Source organism: Pipistrellus kuhlii, unplaced genomic scaffold (assembly GCF_014108245.1).
Source record: "Pipistrellus kuhlii isolate mPipKuh1 unplaced genomic scaffold, mPipKuh1.p scaffold_m20_p_3, whole genome shotgun sequence".
NCBI classification, from domain to species: Eukaryota; Metazoa; Chordata; class Mammalia; order Chiroptera; family Vespertilionidae; genus Pipistrellus; species Pipistrellus kuhlii.
The window spans coordinates 182,076,898-182,093,157 of record NW_023425529.1 but is presented as its reverse complement, the minus strand read 5'-3'; the positions used below and the strand labels follow the sequence as shown (position 1 = coordinate 182,093,157).

Sequence of the window (16,260 nt, the reverse complement as noted above, 5' to 3'; positions counted from 1 at the left end):
GCTGTTTCTGAGACGGTAGCTGGCTGCAGACAGTCAAAGACAGCGAAGGTCAGCTTGTGCCTGATTCCTGCCAGTCGTCCGGCCCCTCCTTGTCCGTTGCCTGGGTGATGGTAATAGTCACCGGTTTGCCCTCCACCTTTGCACAAGCGTGGTGTTCTCACACAGCATGTCGTGTGCTTCCTCCGTGTGATGCATGCCCTGGTTCCTCATTAGCATCGAGAATAAGATCAAAGCCTTCTGGTCCACCAGGATCTGCCTTCTATTTCCTCTCCCCTCCCCTCCAGCCTGCCCCTGTGGTGCCAGAGTTTGCCTGGCACCCCGGGCTGTGCGTGTTGTGTGCTCTGCATGACTCACCTCCTCCGTGGTCTCTGTCCTCGATTTCGTCATCACCGCCGGGCAGACTCCTCCTGTGCGTCTCTGAGCACCTTAGCTGGAAGCAATCTCCAAGCGCCCACCGAGGTCTGTTAAACCTGATGCTCAGTGCTCTTACACGCCAAGTCGTTTCCTTTCGGTGGCAACACTTTCACGTCTCCTCACATTTTAAACTCACTTACCAGAAATTTATCGAATGCTGGCTCCGTCCGAGGCACCGCACTTGGCTTTATCGGAATCATCCCGGATTTGACAAGTGTCCCCTGCGGACGGTGCCTAAATGGATGTTTGTAAGAAAATAAAGCTGGAGTAAAAACTATGTACCCGTTCTTGTTAGAACAATGGGACAGCATTATCGCTGTTTAGAAAGAATTTGTTAGCCCACAGAGTAGCTGTGAGTTTTTAGAGGAGTTGTCTTGATGAACATGTTCGGAACTGATTGTGGCCGTGGGAAAATTTATCCTCTAGACAAGCAGCAGTTCAGAGTTTATGCACAATATGGCAGTTTCTCTAGATGGTGGTGGCCAACGATGTTTCAGCGATGTACTTGTATCCCCTTGTTTTCTTTGAGCATAAGTGCCGTGCGGTTGGAAGAATGTGCTAGTAGTATATTTTAACAATGACTAGTTGACTCATGAAGCAGGTCTTACTAAGACCCGTGGTAAACTGGAATAATGTGTTACGTTGTTTAAGAGATACCTGTGATTTCTTTAATACAGATCTAAATGTGTCACATAGTATATAATTATGTTTCTGTGTTAACTGCTCTTTTTGGGGGGAGGTTTTATTAATAGGGGGTCATAGAAATTGCATGTAAATTAGGTATATTTGACCTGTTAAATTTTGTTTTTCAATTGAGCAAAATATGATAAGAAAATCACAGTCCTTAAAATACCCTGAGAAAGTCCTTGGGTTATAATGTTATAAATGGATATTCATTCATTCCCCAAACCTTTGTGGGGTGTCTGGCGTAGGCTCTGCATTATTCTAGGCTCTGGGAATGTGGTGGGACCGTGGCTCATGTTTCCTGCTGTCCAGCAGCTTATATTCTCATGAGAGAGACAGACAGTACACCAGGACACACACACACACTCACACTCACACACTCACACTCACGCTCGGAGTGAAGACAGCAGCTGGGTAACAGCCAGGTTCCAGTTCCAGTTCCAGTGTGTGGTTTTTCCACACTGCCAAGCAATGCTCGGACCCCAGGTGGGGCGCGGTGGGGTGGTCCCAGGGGCGGGCCGGCAGGCTCGGACCCTACGGGTCTCTGTAGCCCTGGCGAGGAGCTCCAACCTTGTAGGGGCCGTTGGCAGGCACTGTAGGAGTTTCTGCAGGAGGTGGCGTGTGCTTCGTGCTTTTCTAGGAAGGCCCGGTGGTTCTGTGAAGAAGAGAGCGTCAGGGCAGGAGGGAAAGCTGGTCACCAGCGTTAGGATGGGCGAGGCCGAGGCGATGGCGGCTTGGAGCAGGGATGGAGGAGAGGGAAGGGACTCGGATTGCCGATGGGGCTGGGGGTGGGGAGGGAGAGCATATCCATTTATCTTGGTGCAGCACACAGATGAGATGACATGGAGATAGCCACTTAGAGCCCCCACATTCCATTTTGTCCAAGTTAAAAGTTGTTGCACATATTCTTTATTAAAGTGGGGCTGGGTTTTTTTTCAAAGCAAATGCAAGCCAGACACTTAGAGCCTGCTGCCTCTTATATTTACTTGGCTGCAGTGAGTGCAGAGAAATTTGCGTAGAAGATGGCATTTAAACTAAACAAATAGTGTCAGCTAAAAGCATGAGGGCAAACGTGACCTAAACTAGTTAAGTTTGCTAGAAGCTATTTTTTTTTTCTACAGAGAGACCAAGTTCCCTGTGTAACTTGTACAAAATCAGAAAATAGATCTGCATTTTAAAAACCAGATTTAGTAACTTTGTGATCTTCCTGACGTCCTGAATGATGATGGCGTTAATGGTACCCAGGTCAGAGGTCCTGGAGCGGGCTCCGATCTCCTCCTCTGCCTGCAGGCCTCCCCGCTTTCCCGTCTAATTCACAAAGTCATTCCAGGCCAGGTCAGGTCCACCTGGCCATCCTACCAACTCAGCAAGGGGCCTGGCCTGGTGTCTGGTCCTCCCCTGCGGAAGGCAGAGGGAGAGAGGGAAGCCCGGACGAGATCTCAGGTCTCCACTAAGCGGCTGTGGCTGAGCTGTAGGTCCCCCAGGGGAGGGGAGAGTTGAACAGGTGTAGCTCCCAACTCCCTCCCACCTGCCACCACTGGTCCATCTTTTACACCACATGTGTCAAACACAAGGCCCGCGGGCCAAATCCGTCCCGCCAGGCCTTGCAATGTGGCCCGCACCGCGCTGTCATCACTGCGCTCCGCTGCGTTTCCATCACAATGACAGTTTATGACTGTTCAGTAAACCATTCGGCCCGCGATTTAGGCTGGATTTTAGATTTTGGCCCCTTCTCTGATTGAGTTCGACACCCCTATTTTACACAGTGGGCTTTAGAGCGGGGGTGGGGAGCCTTTTTTTTCTGCCAAGGGCCATTGGACGTTTAACACATCACTCAGGAGCCATACCATTGTCTTCCTGCAGGTGTGGCCATGGGAGGGCCGTGTGTGTGAGGTGCGCATGTGACAGGAGGCAGGCTCTTTTAATGATATGCTCGCATGACCATTGTCTTCCTGCAGAATTCTCACATTGAAACTCAGCCCGCTGTATGGGGTCAAACACCTCATTAGCTCACCCCTCGTGCTTTTGCGGGCCTTAAACGGCCCCTGGGCCAAATGTCCCCCGCCCCTGCTGTAGAGTCCTAAGATTTTGCTTAGGTTGAATGGTAAAACAAGTTCTTAAATACTTAAGTCCGCTCCTCTAGGGAGCCGCACGCTTCCCCGCGGAGGCGGTCAAACCACAGGACCCCGTCATTTCTGAATCCCCCGTAGAGAGGAGCCCCACCAGCCAGGGGCGGACACTCACACTCACCGCACAGCCCGGAGCGCCATGGTCCAGCTCCACCCACTGCCTCTGCAGCCAAGACCCCCTCCGAGGCCTCCTCTCTGGGACACTCACATCCCAGGGGCCCCAGGGGCGCTGGGGCCCCGGCTTCTGCTGGTGTTGCCCTCTGCTGGCCTGACCCTGTTTTGGACTTGAGTTCTCCCCACTCTCTGGTTTTGGGGAAAATGTCTCTGTCTTATCCTCTCCTCTTACCTATCTGGCAGAGAATGGCAGCTCAGCAGAGCTGATTGGGGCTCCAAGGGGAGCATTGATGTGAGCTGGGTGACGGGGGAGGAGGGGGGAAGGGCGAGGAGGCATTCAGGCCTTTGGCACAGGAATCCTGCCACTGTGTCTGGTGCCCCTCACCCGGTGCTGTCATGCCCAGGCCCCGCTGCCTGCTGTCACCCATCAGCTCCTTCCCACCCCATCCAGCACAGCAGGGTGCGTGTTGTTGCCCAAAGGGGCCTCTGAAGTCCGTCACCCCCGGGCTGTGCTGGCACAGCTCTCATTGCCTGACAGCGAGGGGGCTGCCTTCCCTCGGGTAACTCACGGGCTGGGGACAGGAGAGGGCAGATGACACCCAGACCCTCCCAGGAAGATGTTGCTGAATGCCGCTGGCTGGCCCGGGCTGGGTGCTGGCTGTGTGGCTCAGTGAGAGGGAACGCGCTTGGGAAACAGAGAGGAGAGGCTGTGGGAGTACACGTGGGAGAGAACCATAGCGCACAGACGTTCTACCTGCCCCTGGCTTCCACCCGCTTCCTGTGGGGCCTTCTCAAGTGAAGCCTCACAGAATCCAAAGTCGGGCCTGGGAGGCCTGGGTGTGGGAGCAGACTTTCCGCCTCCCAGCCTCTCCCTCTGTTGGGGGCCAGGACTTCCCGGAGCGGAACTCGGAAGCGATTGCCTGTGCCGCAGAGAAGAGATGCGGGAGTGAAGGCGGGAGTGAAGGTGTGCGTTCCCCATCGCCACCAACTCCGAGCCCGGCCAGGTAGCCGCTGGCTGCAGGGGTCAGCCTCCCCACAGCCGCTCTGAGATGCAGAGGCCACAGCCCCTCCTGGGTGTCATCTGCCCTCTCCTGCCCCCAGCCCCTGCGTTACCCGCCCACAGTCATCCTTCTGAGTCACGTCTGGTGTCACTCCTTATATTCCTTCTCTGGCTCACCGTCCCGCAAAGGATGCAGGCCGTGGGCACCCCACTCTCTCCTCTGCCTGAGCCTACACCCTGTGGGCCTTCTCTGCTCCCCAGAAGCACCTGCTGGCGGGTTCTCCCACCCCCGCACCCCGCCTCCCAGCCAGACACACTCCTGCTTCAGTCCTGGATTCAGGCTGCAGGCCCCCCATAAAACCTCCCATTTCCCGCTTCTCAGCCTCTCCTCATCTCTCCTCCCTGCTCCAGAGTTGGGGTTCAGCTTCCTCTGGTGCACCTTGAACTTTGGTCTAGGTATCTGTCTCCTCCACTGGCATGGACACTCCCTGAGGGCAGAGGTGTTTGGGGGAGAGGTCCGCTTCACGTTCCCAGACCCCCAGCATGCCTTGCTGGAAAAGCACGCACCGTGTGAATGAACGAGTCCCCGTCACCACAGAGGCATCGTCCCCATGGAGATGCCAGTTAGCAAACACATCGGCTCCCAGTTAATCAAAGCTGAGATGCTTACTCAAAGCCTCGAGCCTTTCGGTGCCCGGATTTGAAGGCGGGTTTTGCGTATCGAGGCCCCTGGACAGCGCCGGGATTTGGTGTTGGCCGTCCTCATAGCACAGGGGCAGTGTGGCCGTGGGAGGGCCGTGTGTGTGTGTGTGTGTGTGTGTGTGTGTGTGTGTGTGTGGTGTGTGTGTGACAGGCGGCGGGCTCTTCTAACGATCCGCTCACGGGACCGTTGTCTTCCTGCAGGTGATGTGTCGCCCATCAGTATGTCCCCCATCAGTCAGTCTCAGTTCATTCCACTCGGGGAGATCCTCTGCCTGGCCATCTCGGCGATGAACTCGGCACGGAAGCCCGTCACGCAGGAAGCCCTGATGGAGCACCTGACCACGTGCTTCCCAGGTAACGGGAGGAGCGGGAGCGCTGGCCGCGTGGTTGAATCTCACAGGAAACACATCGTTGCCGAAAGTGACCGGAAACGTTCCTTAGCTTTCTAATTAAACGTGAAGGCACCTGTGTTCCTTTAAAAAATTATTTGCCTTCCTTCAGCTGTAATACTTCTTTAATTGGCACTGAGCAAAAGAAATTAAATTGGGATCCGGGAGGAATTCTTGCAGAAACTCCCGAGATTCCATTCAACCTTCTCAACACAACCTCCTTTAAATACAGGAACATCGTGAGTCCTGGGAGCGAGTCAGAAACAACGGAAACATTTAATCCTAAGGGATTAAACGAGAGAGAGAGGGGGGGGGGGGATCAAGATAAATGTATCTGGCATGTTTACATCATGGCCTGATGAGCTTTAAGAATATGATATTTAGTAAATTAGTGAAGATCTCATGATGAAAGAAAAAAAATGAAATGTTTTTTCTTAATGTCATCATTAGAAGACACTAGTCCAGCTGCTGTGTGGAGGGCCTTGGCTGCCCCAGTGCTGGAAGGTCTTAGGATGGGGAGGAGCTAAAGACGGGGGGCCCCATCTCCAGGAGGCAGCCCACTCCTCAGCCCCAGTGTGTTGTCCCCTCTCCTCCAAAATGTAAGGCCCTGCCAGCGTTGCCAAACCTCCACCTTCTTCAAGAGAATCTGGAAATTCAGTTTCACGTGGCATCTCTGCGTCACCCTAAGTATTGGCAATCGTGTGCGTGTGAATTTTACCCTGGTATGCCGACAGCACTCAAGCCAAGTAAAACACGTTACTGGGTCATCGGTTTGTCAGCTTGATTTGGATGCAGCCTCTGCCTCGATGGAAAGAGAGCTTCCTTACGTTGAGCACAGACGCTTCTCCTATTTTTTCGTCCAGCGGACCAGAGACCGTAGTAAATACAGGGAGTCCCCGAGAAACGAACACGCACTTGGAATGCTCATAAAGTCAGTGTTCATTAGCAAGCCGTTCATTTTCAAAGTTTAAAAGAACCCGCAGAAATGAAGAATGTTCTTGTTAGCCCCTGTTTTCAAAGTGATGACCGTCCGGTCCGGGCACTGCTGATAACTCGAAACAAGGGAGCCTCAAGCATCAAGAGTCATTTTGTTCATTTTTGTGTGCCCTCAATTCGGCGACTGTGCTGGTTTTGTACCGTAAACGTGGTCTTTTATGTGTCTCCATAAAATAAAGTCTAGAGGCACGTTAGGATAAATTTTCGTCGTTTGAAGCTCAGTCTGCCTTCACCCATTATTTCAAATCAATCACACCTGAAAAGGAGGGACAATTAAGTGAGTTGTCAGCTGTTAACATATGTATACATTGTTTTTGGTACACCTTATATAAGCAGTTGGTTGCATCAGTTAGTGTTTGCTGCAAAACAGCTGGGTAACAAACAACCACAGAACATCGGTGGCCTACAAACACACATTTGTTTAGCTCCAGGAGTCAGATGGTTCAGACGGGTCCTAGCCAGGTGGCTCCTCTTCCCCTGCACCCCATCCTCTCAAGCAGAGTCCTATTCTGTGTATCGGGGTGGCAAATGCACAAGAAAGCCCAGCCAGTTGCACAAGGGCTCTTCAGCCTTTCGGTGACGTCACGCCCAGACACGTGTCGTTGGCCAAACTCAAAGTCCAGGCGTGGGGAATCGCTGTGGGGGAGGGCAGAAAGACTGCTTCCAAACTGCTGACAGCCCTTAAAGGAGGGGCTGACCAGACTGAGTCTCCCCACTTTTCTTGGTCATGTGTTCTCCTCTTTCCGCTTCTCCGTTAACACGTGTGAAACTGATGTGTATTGTTTAAAAACCCCAACAGGAACCTGCCCTGGGGACCTATGAATTGTCTTAAGTTTTACAATGTTTCCAATCTCTGCATGTCCTTCACTGTATGATGGTCTCTCCTTGTTAACTTCCAGGCAAATTCATTTCCTTTCGGTAGGAAGGTGAGAGAGGACTTGGGTTGGGTAGAAAGCTGGTCTTAGCTGTTGAAGCTCTCAAAGCCTGAATTCCTGACGAACTTCGGGGGTAGAATCAGAAAGGGATGGGATGTTCCTGGTATCCATCCCAAACATAACTCTTTCAGTGACAGGTGACTCCCAGGGATATAGACAATTCAAAACGAATTGGGGGGCTTACACATATTTCAATAAAATCATCTTCATCAATATCAGTGGCTTTTAGGGAAGACTGTGAAAATGCACAGGCAGAAGCCTGGACAATGACTGAACAGAGGATGTTTCTAGGGTAGTGTTTTTGTTCTTTTAATTAAACATTCTTTGATAGATATACTTCCAGATACAAAACATAAACACTTGAGATGTAACATCTCTATGGAAATGCTTGGTAAGGAATGATTACAGTGTACTCATGATTCTGTATAATGTTGTAAGTGTTCTGAGATCATCCCTTAGAAGACCTACATTCAGCAAATTCTAGAATACAGTTAAATTTTCATTTTGTAGTAATAGCCATTTTTATGAATTAGGCCATTTCCTTTAATATAACCGCATAGTAAACTCAATTGTGAAGTCTTAAAAATGAACCTTACCTTTAAACAAAACAAAACAAAACTTATTTGAATTTTCTTTTAATTTTTTATTTTAATTGATTTGAGAGAGAGAGAGAGAGAGAGAGAGAGAGAGAGTTGTGGGGAGGGAGGGTTTGATGTTCCACTCACTTATGAATTCATTGGTTGATAATATATGTGTCCTGACCGGTGATTGAACCCACAGTCTTGGAGCATTGGGATGATGCTCTAACCATCTGAGCTACCCAGCCAGGGCAACTTCTTTCTATTTTACTATTACTGCATGGGTGCTACCGTGTGAGATCTCTGTTTTACATGTGTGTTTGCTGTCTGGATGACTGTGCTGCACAGCTCCTGGGGTGTCATCCATGAGACTGCGGTGTAAGTGGGGGTCTCATCTCAGGAGCTGAATTCAGCGTGAAGTTGTTCTGACTGATAACGGGCGTGGCAGCTCCTTTGAAGTTGCATTCTCGTGTACTGGCAGTTTTTGTCTTATGCCGGTGCTCAAGAATTGCATAGATAAGGTTTGGGTCCTATCACTAATTCAACTGGCATTTGTTTTTATTTTGTGCAGAAACGCGCATGAAATTTAGGGGAAACGTTGTGCTTATCCCGGCCTTGGCATCATTTGCGTGAAAACCGTGTGCGTTTCTCAGGAGTAGAGCCTAGATCGAAAGTAAGCATGGGGGCCCACAATGAAACAATTCTGTGAAATAATACCTTCTTCGTCGGCACCGCTCCCTTTCCCACCCGGTCGCTAAGGATGGCATCATGCCTTCTGAAGGTGGCAACGAAACATCACGTTCATGGCCTTGCTCCCCTTGAGAACTCCAGGCTGTCACCTGATGCTTTCCTATCCCACCTTCACAGGGTGGAAGGATGGGGGGAGCCTACCCTTCTACGCTTACCCAGCTGCTCTAGATTGCTATACAGTGTTCTTTGAAAGTGATCTAGGTTTCCATGGACTTGACCCAAAGTTGAGACTTCTCATAGCTAATATGTATGGAGAACTCACTGTATGTCTGGCACTGCTGTACATACATGAGACTCAAGTGAACTCACAACTCTGTGAGCAGAGGTGCTATGAGGGTCCACATTTGGATGGTAATAAGTAGAGACTTGGAGAGGGTAGGCTGCCTATGAAGATACCAATTGTATTCGTTTTGTAGAGCAGCTACAACATGGTACAGGTGGCTTACACCGCAGAAACGGATTGTCTTACAGCTCTGGAGGCTAGAAGTCCGACACCCAGGTCTTGGTAGAGCTGGCTGGCTCCCTCCGAAGGCTGAGGGACAGATCTGCTCCACGACTGTGTCCTTGGCTCGTAGACAGCTGTCTTCTCCTGGGGTCTCCTGCCGTTGTCTTCTCTATGCATGTCTCTACGTCCCGACTTCGCCTCTAAAGATGATACCTGTTATGTTGGCTGAGGGCCCACCTGGTGACCTCACTCTAACTTGATTATCTCTAGAAAGACCCGCACCTGCAAGTGAGGCTGCATTCTGAGGCCCTGGGAGTTAGGACTGCAGCATATGAATGGCAGAGGGTGGGGGTGGGGCCATAATTCAACCAGTCGCATCAGTGAAAGGCGATGGATTTCTATCCAGAAGCCTGGCCCTGGAGCCCAAGCAGTGGTTTCAGACGTGGTTGAATATCGGCAGTATGATTCAACCAGACTTGCTTCCAGATTGCCGTCATGCACCTCATAGGATGTTTGGTCAACAACAGACGGTATAGAGTACATGTGTCAAACACAAGGCCCGCGGGCCAAATCCGTCCTGCCAGGCCTTGCAATGTGGCCCGCACCGCGCTGTCATCACTGCACTCCGCTGCGTTTCCATCACAATGACAGTTTAAGACTGTTCAGTAAACCATTCGGCCCGCGATTTAGGCTGGATTTTAGATTTTGGCCCCTTCTCTGATTGAGTTCGACACCCCTAGTATAGAGGATGGAGGTCCCGTGAGATTACAATGGAGCTGAATTTCCTATAGGAGATGGAAGGACAGGTAGTTCAGCAGTTTTTCTCTCTGATGGGATCAGTGTCTGTGGGGCTTGGCAACCACACTTTACTGTGCCTTCTCTGTGTTTAGATAGACAAACGCTATCATTACATTACAACTGTCTGCGGTATTCAGTGCGGTAACATGCTCCACAGGATTGTAGCCTGGGAGCAGTAGGCTACATACTCCATGCAGCCTAGGTGTGTAGTAGGCTGCACCCCTTAGGTTTGTGTACGTGCACTCAGAGATGTTCATCTGACGGCGAAACACGCCTGAGAATACATTTCTCAGAATGTATCCCCGTAGCCAAGTGACGCATGACAGCTCAGCGTTAAGGTCCGTCTTGGAAATGCCATCGCCCTCAGTGTGCCTGGCTGTGTGTAGTGGAGAACAGCCAGGAAGTAAAACAAATGCACTCCGGCCTGGAGAACGTGCACTTTCTAAGTACACATCCTCCTCATCCTGCCTCTTACCGTAGCCGGACACAAAAACGCACACAAAACCCTTTGAAATCTCTTTCTTTTCCTTCTGAGATCTCTGTTCTAACAAATGTGGCAGCATGGGTCCAGGGACCAGACAGACGTAGAAGGTCTAAGCTTTCACGAGTGTACTTCTTAGGGCTCTCTGGTTACTAAGTAGGAAACCCACCTCCGTCCTGCTGACGTATGCCGAGAAGAAGGCTCTGACCTGAATTCCCCCCGGGGTCTCATCCCGTCCCAGATCGAAGGTGATGATTGGGAAATCGGAGAGTACTACAGAATTAACAATGGTCAGGTCCATTTGCCCTTTTGTATAATTTACAAAATTCAGTTTATTAAGTAAACATAATCTTAGAAAAATATATAGAATACCTTCAAATATATAGGGGAACCTCTATCTAGTTTAGAATAGTTTTTCAATACCAAGATGGCTATTTCAACCCTGTCCCCTAGTTGCTTTTATTGAAAAAAATCTTTTGTTCATTTATATTCTATCATGTAAAACATTTTTTATGTCTCCCCTCATTTAGAAATATTCTGCCTTTAAAAACTCGGTTGAGTAAAGCTTTGTAACCACAGTAGCAACCTAACCTCATCTAACAGCCCCCCCCCCCCCCCCCAGCTCATTTGTATTTTCCCATTCTGTTGGTGGTAATACTCATGAGAGTCATCAGAGAAAATCAGGATTCCCACTAAACTTAGTGAGCACCTTTGAAAGCTGTTTACCTGCTATATGATAATCCTTGGAAGCGTGGCCAAATCAATAGGATTTTGTCTTAGTCCATTTGGGCTGCAGTAACAAAAGACCATTGACTCGGAGGCTTTGACAACAGACACTTGTTTCTCACGGTTCTGGAGGCTGGGAAGTAAGTCCAAGGTCAGGGCACCCACACATCTGCTGTCTAGTGAGGAGCCTCTTCAGACTAAAAAAAAAAAAAATCAGGAATCACATTTGCGACAGCATGGATGGGCCTGGAGAGCATTTGCTAAGCGCAATAAGCCAGTCAGAGAAGGAGAAGTATCACGTGGTCTCGCTCATAGTGGAATCTAATGAACAGAATAGATCCAGAGACACAGAAGCATGGAATGGATTGGACTCTGAGAGGGAAGGTGGGGAGGGTGGGTGGGTGGGTGGGAAAGAGGTCAACCAAAGAACTTGTATGCATGTGTAGTAGGCTGTACCTACAGATACAGGCAATAGGGTGGTAAAGGCCTGGGGTATGGGGTGGGGTCGGGCTAGACAAGGTCAATGGGGGAAGAAAGGGAACATATGTAATACTTTCAACAATAATGATTTTTAAATCCTCTATAATAAAAGGCCAATATGCAAATTGACCAAATGGTGGAACAACCAATCGCTGTGATGCACACTGATCACCGGGGGAAGATGCTTAATGCAGGAACTGCCCCCTGGTGGTCAGTGCACTTCCATGAGGGGAGTGCTACTCAGCAGAAGTCCTGAGCTGGGCTCATGGCTGGCAAGCACAGCAGCAGTGGCAGGAGCCTCACCTGCCTCCATAGTAGAGCTAAGGATGTCTGACTGCTGGCTTAGGCCTGCTCCCCCGAGGACATCCCCCGAGGACTTCCATACTGTGAGAGGGCACAGGCCAGGCTGAGGGACCCCAGTCATATGCACATTGGGGACGACCAGCTGGCAAGGGAGCAGTCAGGGGCATTAGGCAGGCAGGCAGGTGAGTGGTTAGGAGCCAGTGGTCCTGGATTGCAACAGAGGGATATCCGACTGCCAGTGTGAAATTGGGCCTAAACCGGCAGTCGGACATCCCCCGAGGGGTGTCCCAGATCGGAAAGGGTGCAGGTTGGGCTTTAATTTTAAATTCTGTGCACCGGGCCTCTAGTAAATAAATAATTAAAAAAAATCAGGAATCAACAACGTGTTTCCTCTCCCTTCTCACGAGCGTGTTCTCTCGCTCTCAGGTGTTCCCACCCCCAGCCAGGAGATCCTGCGGCACACCCTGAACACGCTGGTGCGGGAGAGGAAGATCTACCCGACCCCCGATGGCTACTTCATCGTGACCCCACAGACGTACTTCATCACCCCTTCCCTTATAAGAACTAACAGCAAGTGGTACCACTTGGACGAGAGGATCCCCGACCGGTCCCAGTGCACCTCCCCGCAGCCCGGAACCATCACGCCCTCCGCCGCGGGCTGCGTCCGGGAGAGGACCCTGCCCAGAAACCACTGCGACTCTTGCCACTGCTGCCGGGAGGACATGCACAGCATGCACGCATCTACCCTGCAGCGGAAGCCCGCCAAGGACTGCAAGGACCCCTACTGCCCGGCGCCCCCCGCCGAGAAGAGCAAGAGCACCGTCAACTTCTCCTACAAGGCGGAGACGCTCTCCAAGCCCAAGGACGGCGAGAAGCCGTCCAAGAAGTTCGGGCTCAAGCTCTTCCGGCTGAGCTTCAAGAAGGACAAGACCAAGCAGCTGGCCAACTTCTCCGCCCAGTTCCCCCCCGAGGAGTGGCCCCTTCGGGACGAGGACACGCCCACGGCCATCCCGCGGGAGGTGGAGATGGAGATCATCCGGCGCATCAACCCCGACCTCACGGTGGAGAACGTCATGCGGCACACGGCGCTGATGAAGAAGCTGGAGGAGGAGAAGGCGCACCGCAGCAAGGCGGGCTCCTCGGCCCACCACAGCGGCAGGAGCAAGAAGAGCAGGACCCACCGCAAGTCGCACGGCAAGTCGCGCTCCCACAGCAAGACGCGCGCGTCCAAGGGGGACCCGTCCGAGGGCTCCCACCTGGACGCGCCCGGGGAGCGGGAGTACGAGTTCTGCGACCCCCTGAGCCGGGTGCCCCGGGAGGGCTGCTTCATCATCGAGCACAAGGGCGAGAACTTCATCATGCACAGCACCCCCAGCCTGCTGGAGCCCCACTTCCCCATGACGCCCGAGTGGGACGTGTCCGGGGAGCTGGCCAAACGGAGGACGGAGATGCCCTTCCCCGAGCCCTCCCGGGGCAGCTCCCACTCCAAAGTGCACCGAAGCCACAGCCATACCCAGGACCGGCGGTCCCGCAACGAGAGGCCCAGCAAAGCCAAGGAGAGGTCCAGGTCCATGGACAATTCCAAGGGCCCCCTGGGCACGTCCTCGCTGGGGACGCCCGATGACCTGGCCGAGGGCTGCAGCCAGGGCGACCAAACCCCCGTCCAGGCGTCCTTCGCGGACGACGGCACTCTGAGGGCTGCCCAGGCGGCCGGCCACCAAAGGGCTCACATTTTGTCCCCGAGCTACAAAGAGGCGTGCATCCCCGAAATAGTCAGCGGCGGCAAGGAGCCGTCCAGCAGCCTCCTGGAGCCAGGCAAGGCCCCCGAGAGTTTGCCGTCCTTCGGGGACCTCAATTCCTGTCCCACAAAAGCGGCAACGGACGACTATTTCCAGTGCAACACCTCCAGCGAGACGGTGCTCACGGCGCCCTCGCCTCTGGGAAAGAATAAGGAGGACCATGACCCTCTGACCATGGCCGAAGGGGTGAAAAAGCTGCCGCTGTCCGACAGGCAGACCCCGGTCTCCTCCAGGGAGCCCGGAGGACACAAGGAGGAGTCGCCCGCGGGGCTGGGCGGGGGCCCGGCCGCTCCGGGCTCGGCGGGGGCGGCGGACGGGCTGGCCAACGGACGCCTCGTGCAGCATCACGGCGCCGAGCCCAGCAGCCTGGACAAGAGGAAAGAGATCTTCAGCAAAGACACCCTGTTCAAACCTCTGCACAGCACCCTGTCCGTCAACAGCTACCACAAATCCAGCCTGTCCCTCCTCAAAGCGCACTCCAAGTCCCCCGTGGACACGCTGCAGGGCCGCTGCGAGAAGCTGGAGCCGGCCCTGGGCTCGGCGGCCGCCCAGGTCCTGCCGGCCCTGCAGCGCCAGCAGGAGCCCGGGGGCACCCAGGAAGCCTCCTTTGACTATTACAACGTCTCCGACGACGACGACTCAGAGGAGGGGGCGAACAAAGCCGCCGAGGAGGAGAAGAACCGAGACGACGTGGGCACCATGCAGTGGCTCCTGGAGAGGGAGAAGGAACGGGACTTGCAGAGGAAATTCGAGAAGAACCTCACCCTCCTCGCCCCCAAAGACACGGACAGCAGCGGCCACCAGAGGGCCACCCACTCGGCACGCCTGGACAGCATGGACAGCAGCAGCATCACTGTGGACAGTGGATTCAACTCGCCACGGTAGGAAGAGGCGCTCTGCACACACACACACACACCCCACCCCACCCCACCCCACCCCCCGGGGCCGGGGGCCGGGGGCCGGGGGCAGACACCTGGAAGAAAGCGTCAGGTTCCGCGGGCTCAGCTCGTGGACGAGGGTGCGGGCTGGGTGCGCTGTGTTGGTAACCGCCTGTCTCTGGCTTCTTTTGCAGGACTTGAAACAAGTGTTTCTGCAGCTGTAGAGAGCGCCAATCTGGACTGGTGGGTTGGCTGGCCCCTCACACTTGCCTCAGTCCAATCTAAGACCATCATTTCCCAGTATTTTTTTTCTTCCATGTTTACATTGCCCTCATGCTGGTAAAGAAAGGGTGTTTTGTTTCGTTTTGTTTTCTTTAAGTGCTTCAAAAATTGAGCAGAATGAGGAGTTGGTGGGGGTTGGAAATGAATTGATGGACTCAAGGATGAGAGTTCCTCTAGTGAGAACATACAGTTGATTCTTGAACAATCTGGGTGTGGACTGCCCAGGTCAATTAGGGACAGCTTTTTTTTTCTTTTATAAAATATATTTTTATTGATTTCAGAGAGAAAGGGAGAGAGCAAGAAAGACAGAAACATCAATGATGAAAGAGAATCATGGATCAGCTGCCTCCTGCACATATCCCTACTGGGGATCAAGCCCGCAACCCAGGCCTGTGCCCTGACCGGGAATCAAACTGTGACCTCCTGGTTCATAGGTTGATGCTCAACCACCAAGCAACACTGGCTGGAAAAGGGTAGATTTATTTTTTTTCAATAAATACCATAAATGTACTTTCTCTTCCTTATGACTTCCTTGATGACATTTTCTTTTCTGTAGTTAATTTTTTAAAATATATTTTATTGATTTTTTTACAGAGAGGAAGGGAGAGGGATAGAGAGTTAGAAACATCGATGAGAGAGAGAAAATCGATCAGCTGCCTCCTGCACACCTCCTACTGGGGATGTGCCCGCAACCAAGATACATGCCCTTGACCGGAATCAAACCCGGGACCTTTCAGTCTGCAGGCCGACGCTCTATCCACTGAGCCAAACTGATCAGGGCTGAAGCTCACTTTATTGTAAGAATACAGTACATAATACATATAACATACCAATAAGAGTTAGCTGACTGTTATCAGTAATGCTTACAGTTAGCAGTAAGCTATTAGTAGTTAAATTTTGGGTGAGTCCCAAGTTACACACACATTTTTGACACTGCAGGTGGGGGTGGGTCAACACCCCTAACCACTGTGTTGTTCAAGGGTCAACTGTAAAAGTAGATCTCAACACCTTGCCAGTGGATGTAGAAGCTTGTTGCCATGTTAACGAGCTTCCAGGTGGCTCTCTCCATCTTCCTCATGCAGCTTCCTCTCCCCACTCATGTGCCCACCGAGAAATGGACCTTATTTCTCCCGCAGAAAGAATGGGGGACTGTGCTCTCTTAGATCAAAGCACGTGCCAGCACTGCTGTTCCTCCTCCTGTAGCACTGACACACCTGTAAGGGTCCTCTAGTCGCAGTGCTTGTTTTTAGTGGGTGCTGGTGGCTCGGCGAAGGCTGGGCAGTTGAGAGTATGTAACGCTCAGTGGTCACATCCAGTGCACTGAAGTGGTTCAGGGGTTCAGGAAGCAAGAGAGAGTCTGTGCACCTCCCCTTTATT

General features: G+C 52.2%; 1 protein-coding gene across 1 annotated transcript in view; it reads left to right on the top strand.

Moving 5' to 3' along the window:
* STOX2 (storkhead box 2) overlaps positions 1-16,260 on the top strand; it is a 94,544-nt gene that overhangs the window by 67,487 nt on the left and 10,797 nt on the right. The window contains exons 2-3 of the mRNA XM_036457314.2: positions 5,245-5,397; positions 12,351-14,604. Of these exons, the coding sequence (XP_036313207.1) occupies positions 5,245-5,397; positions 12,351-14,604 (2,407 nt within the window). The remainder of the gene's footprint in view (positions 1-5,244; positions 5,398-12,350; positions 14,605-16,260) is intronic.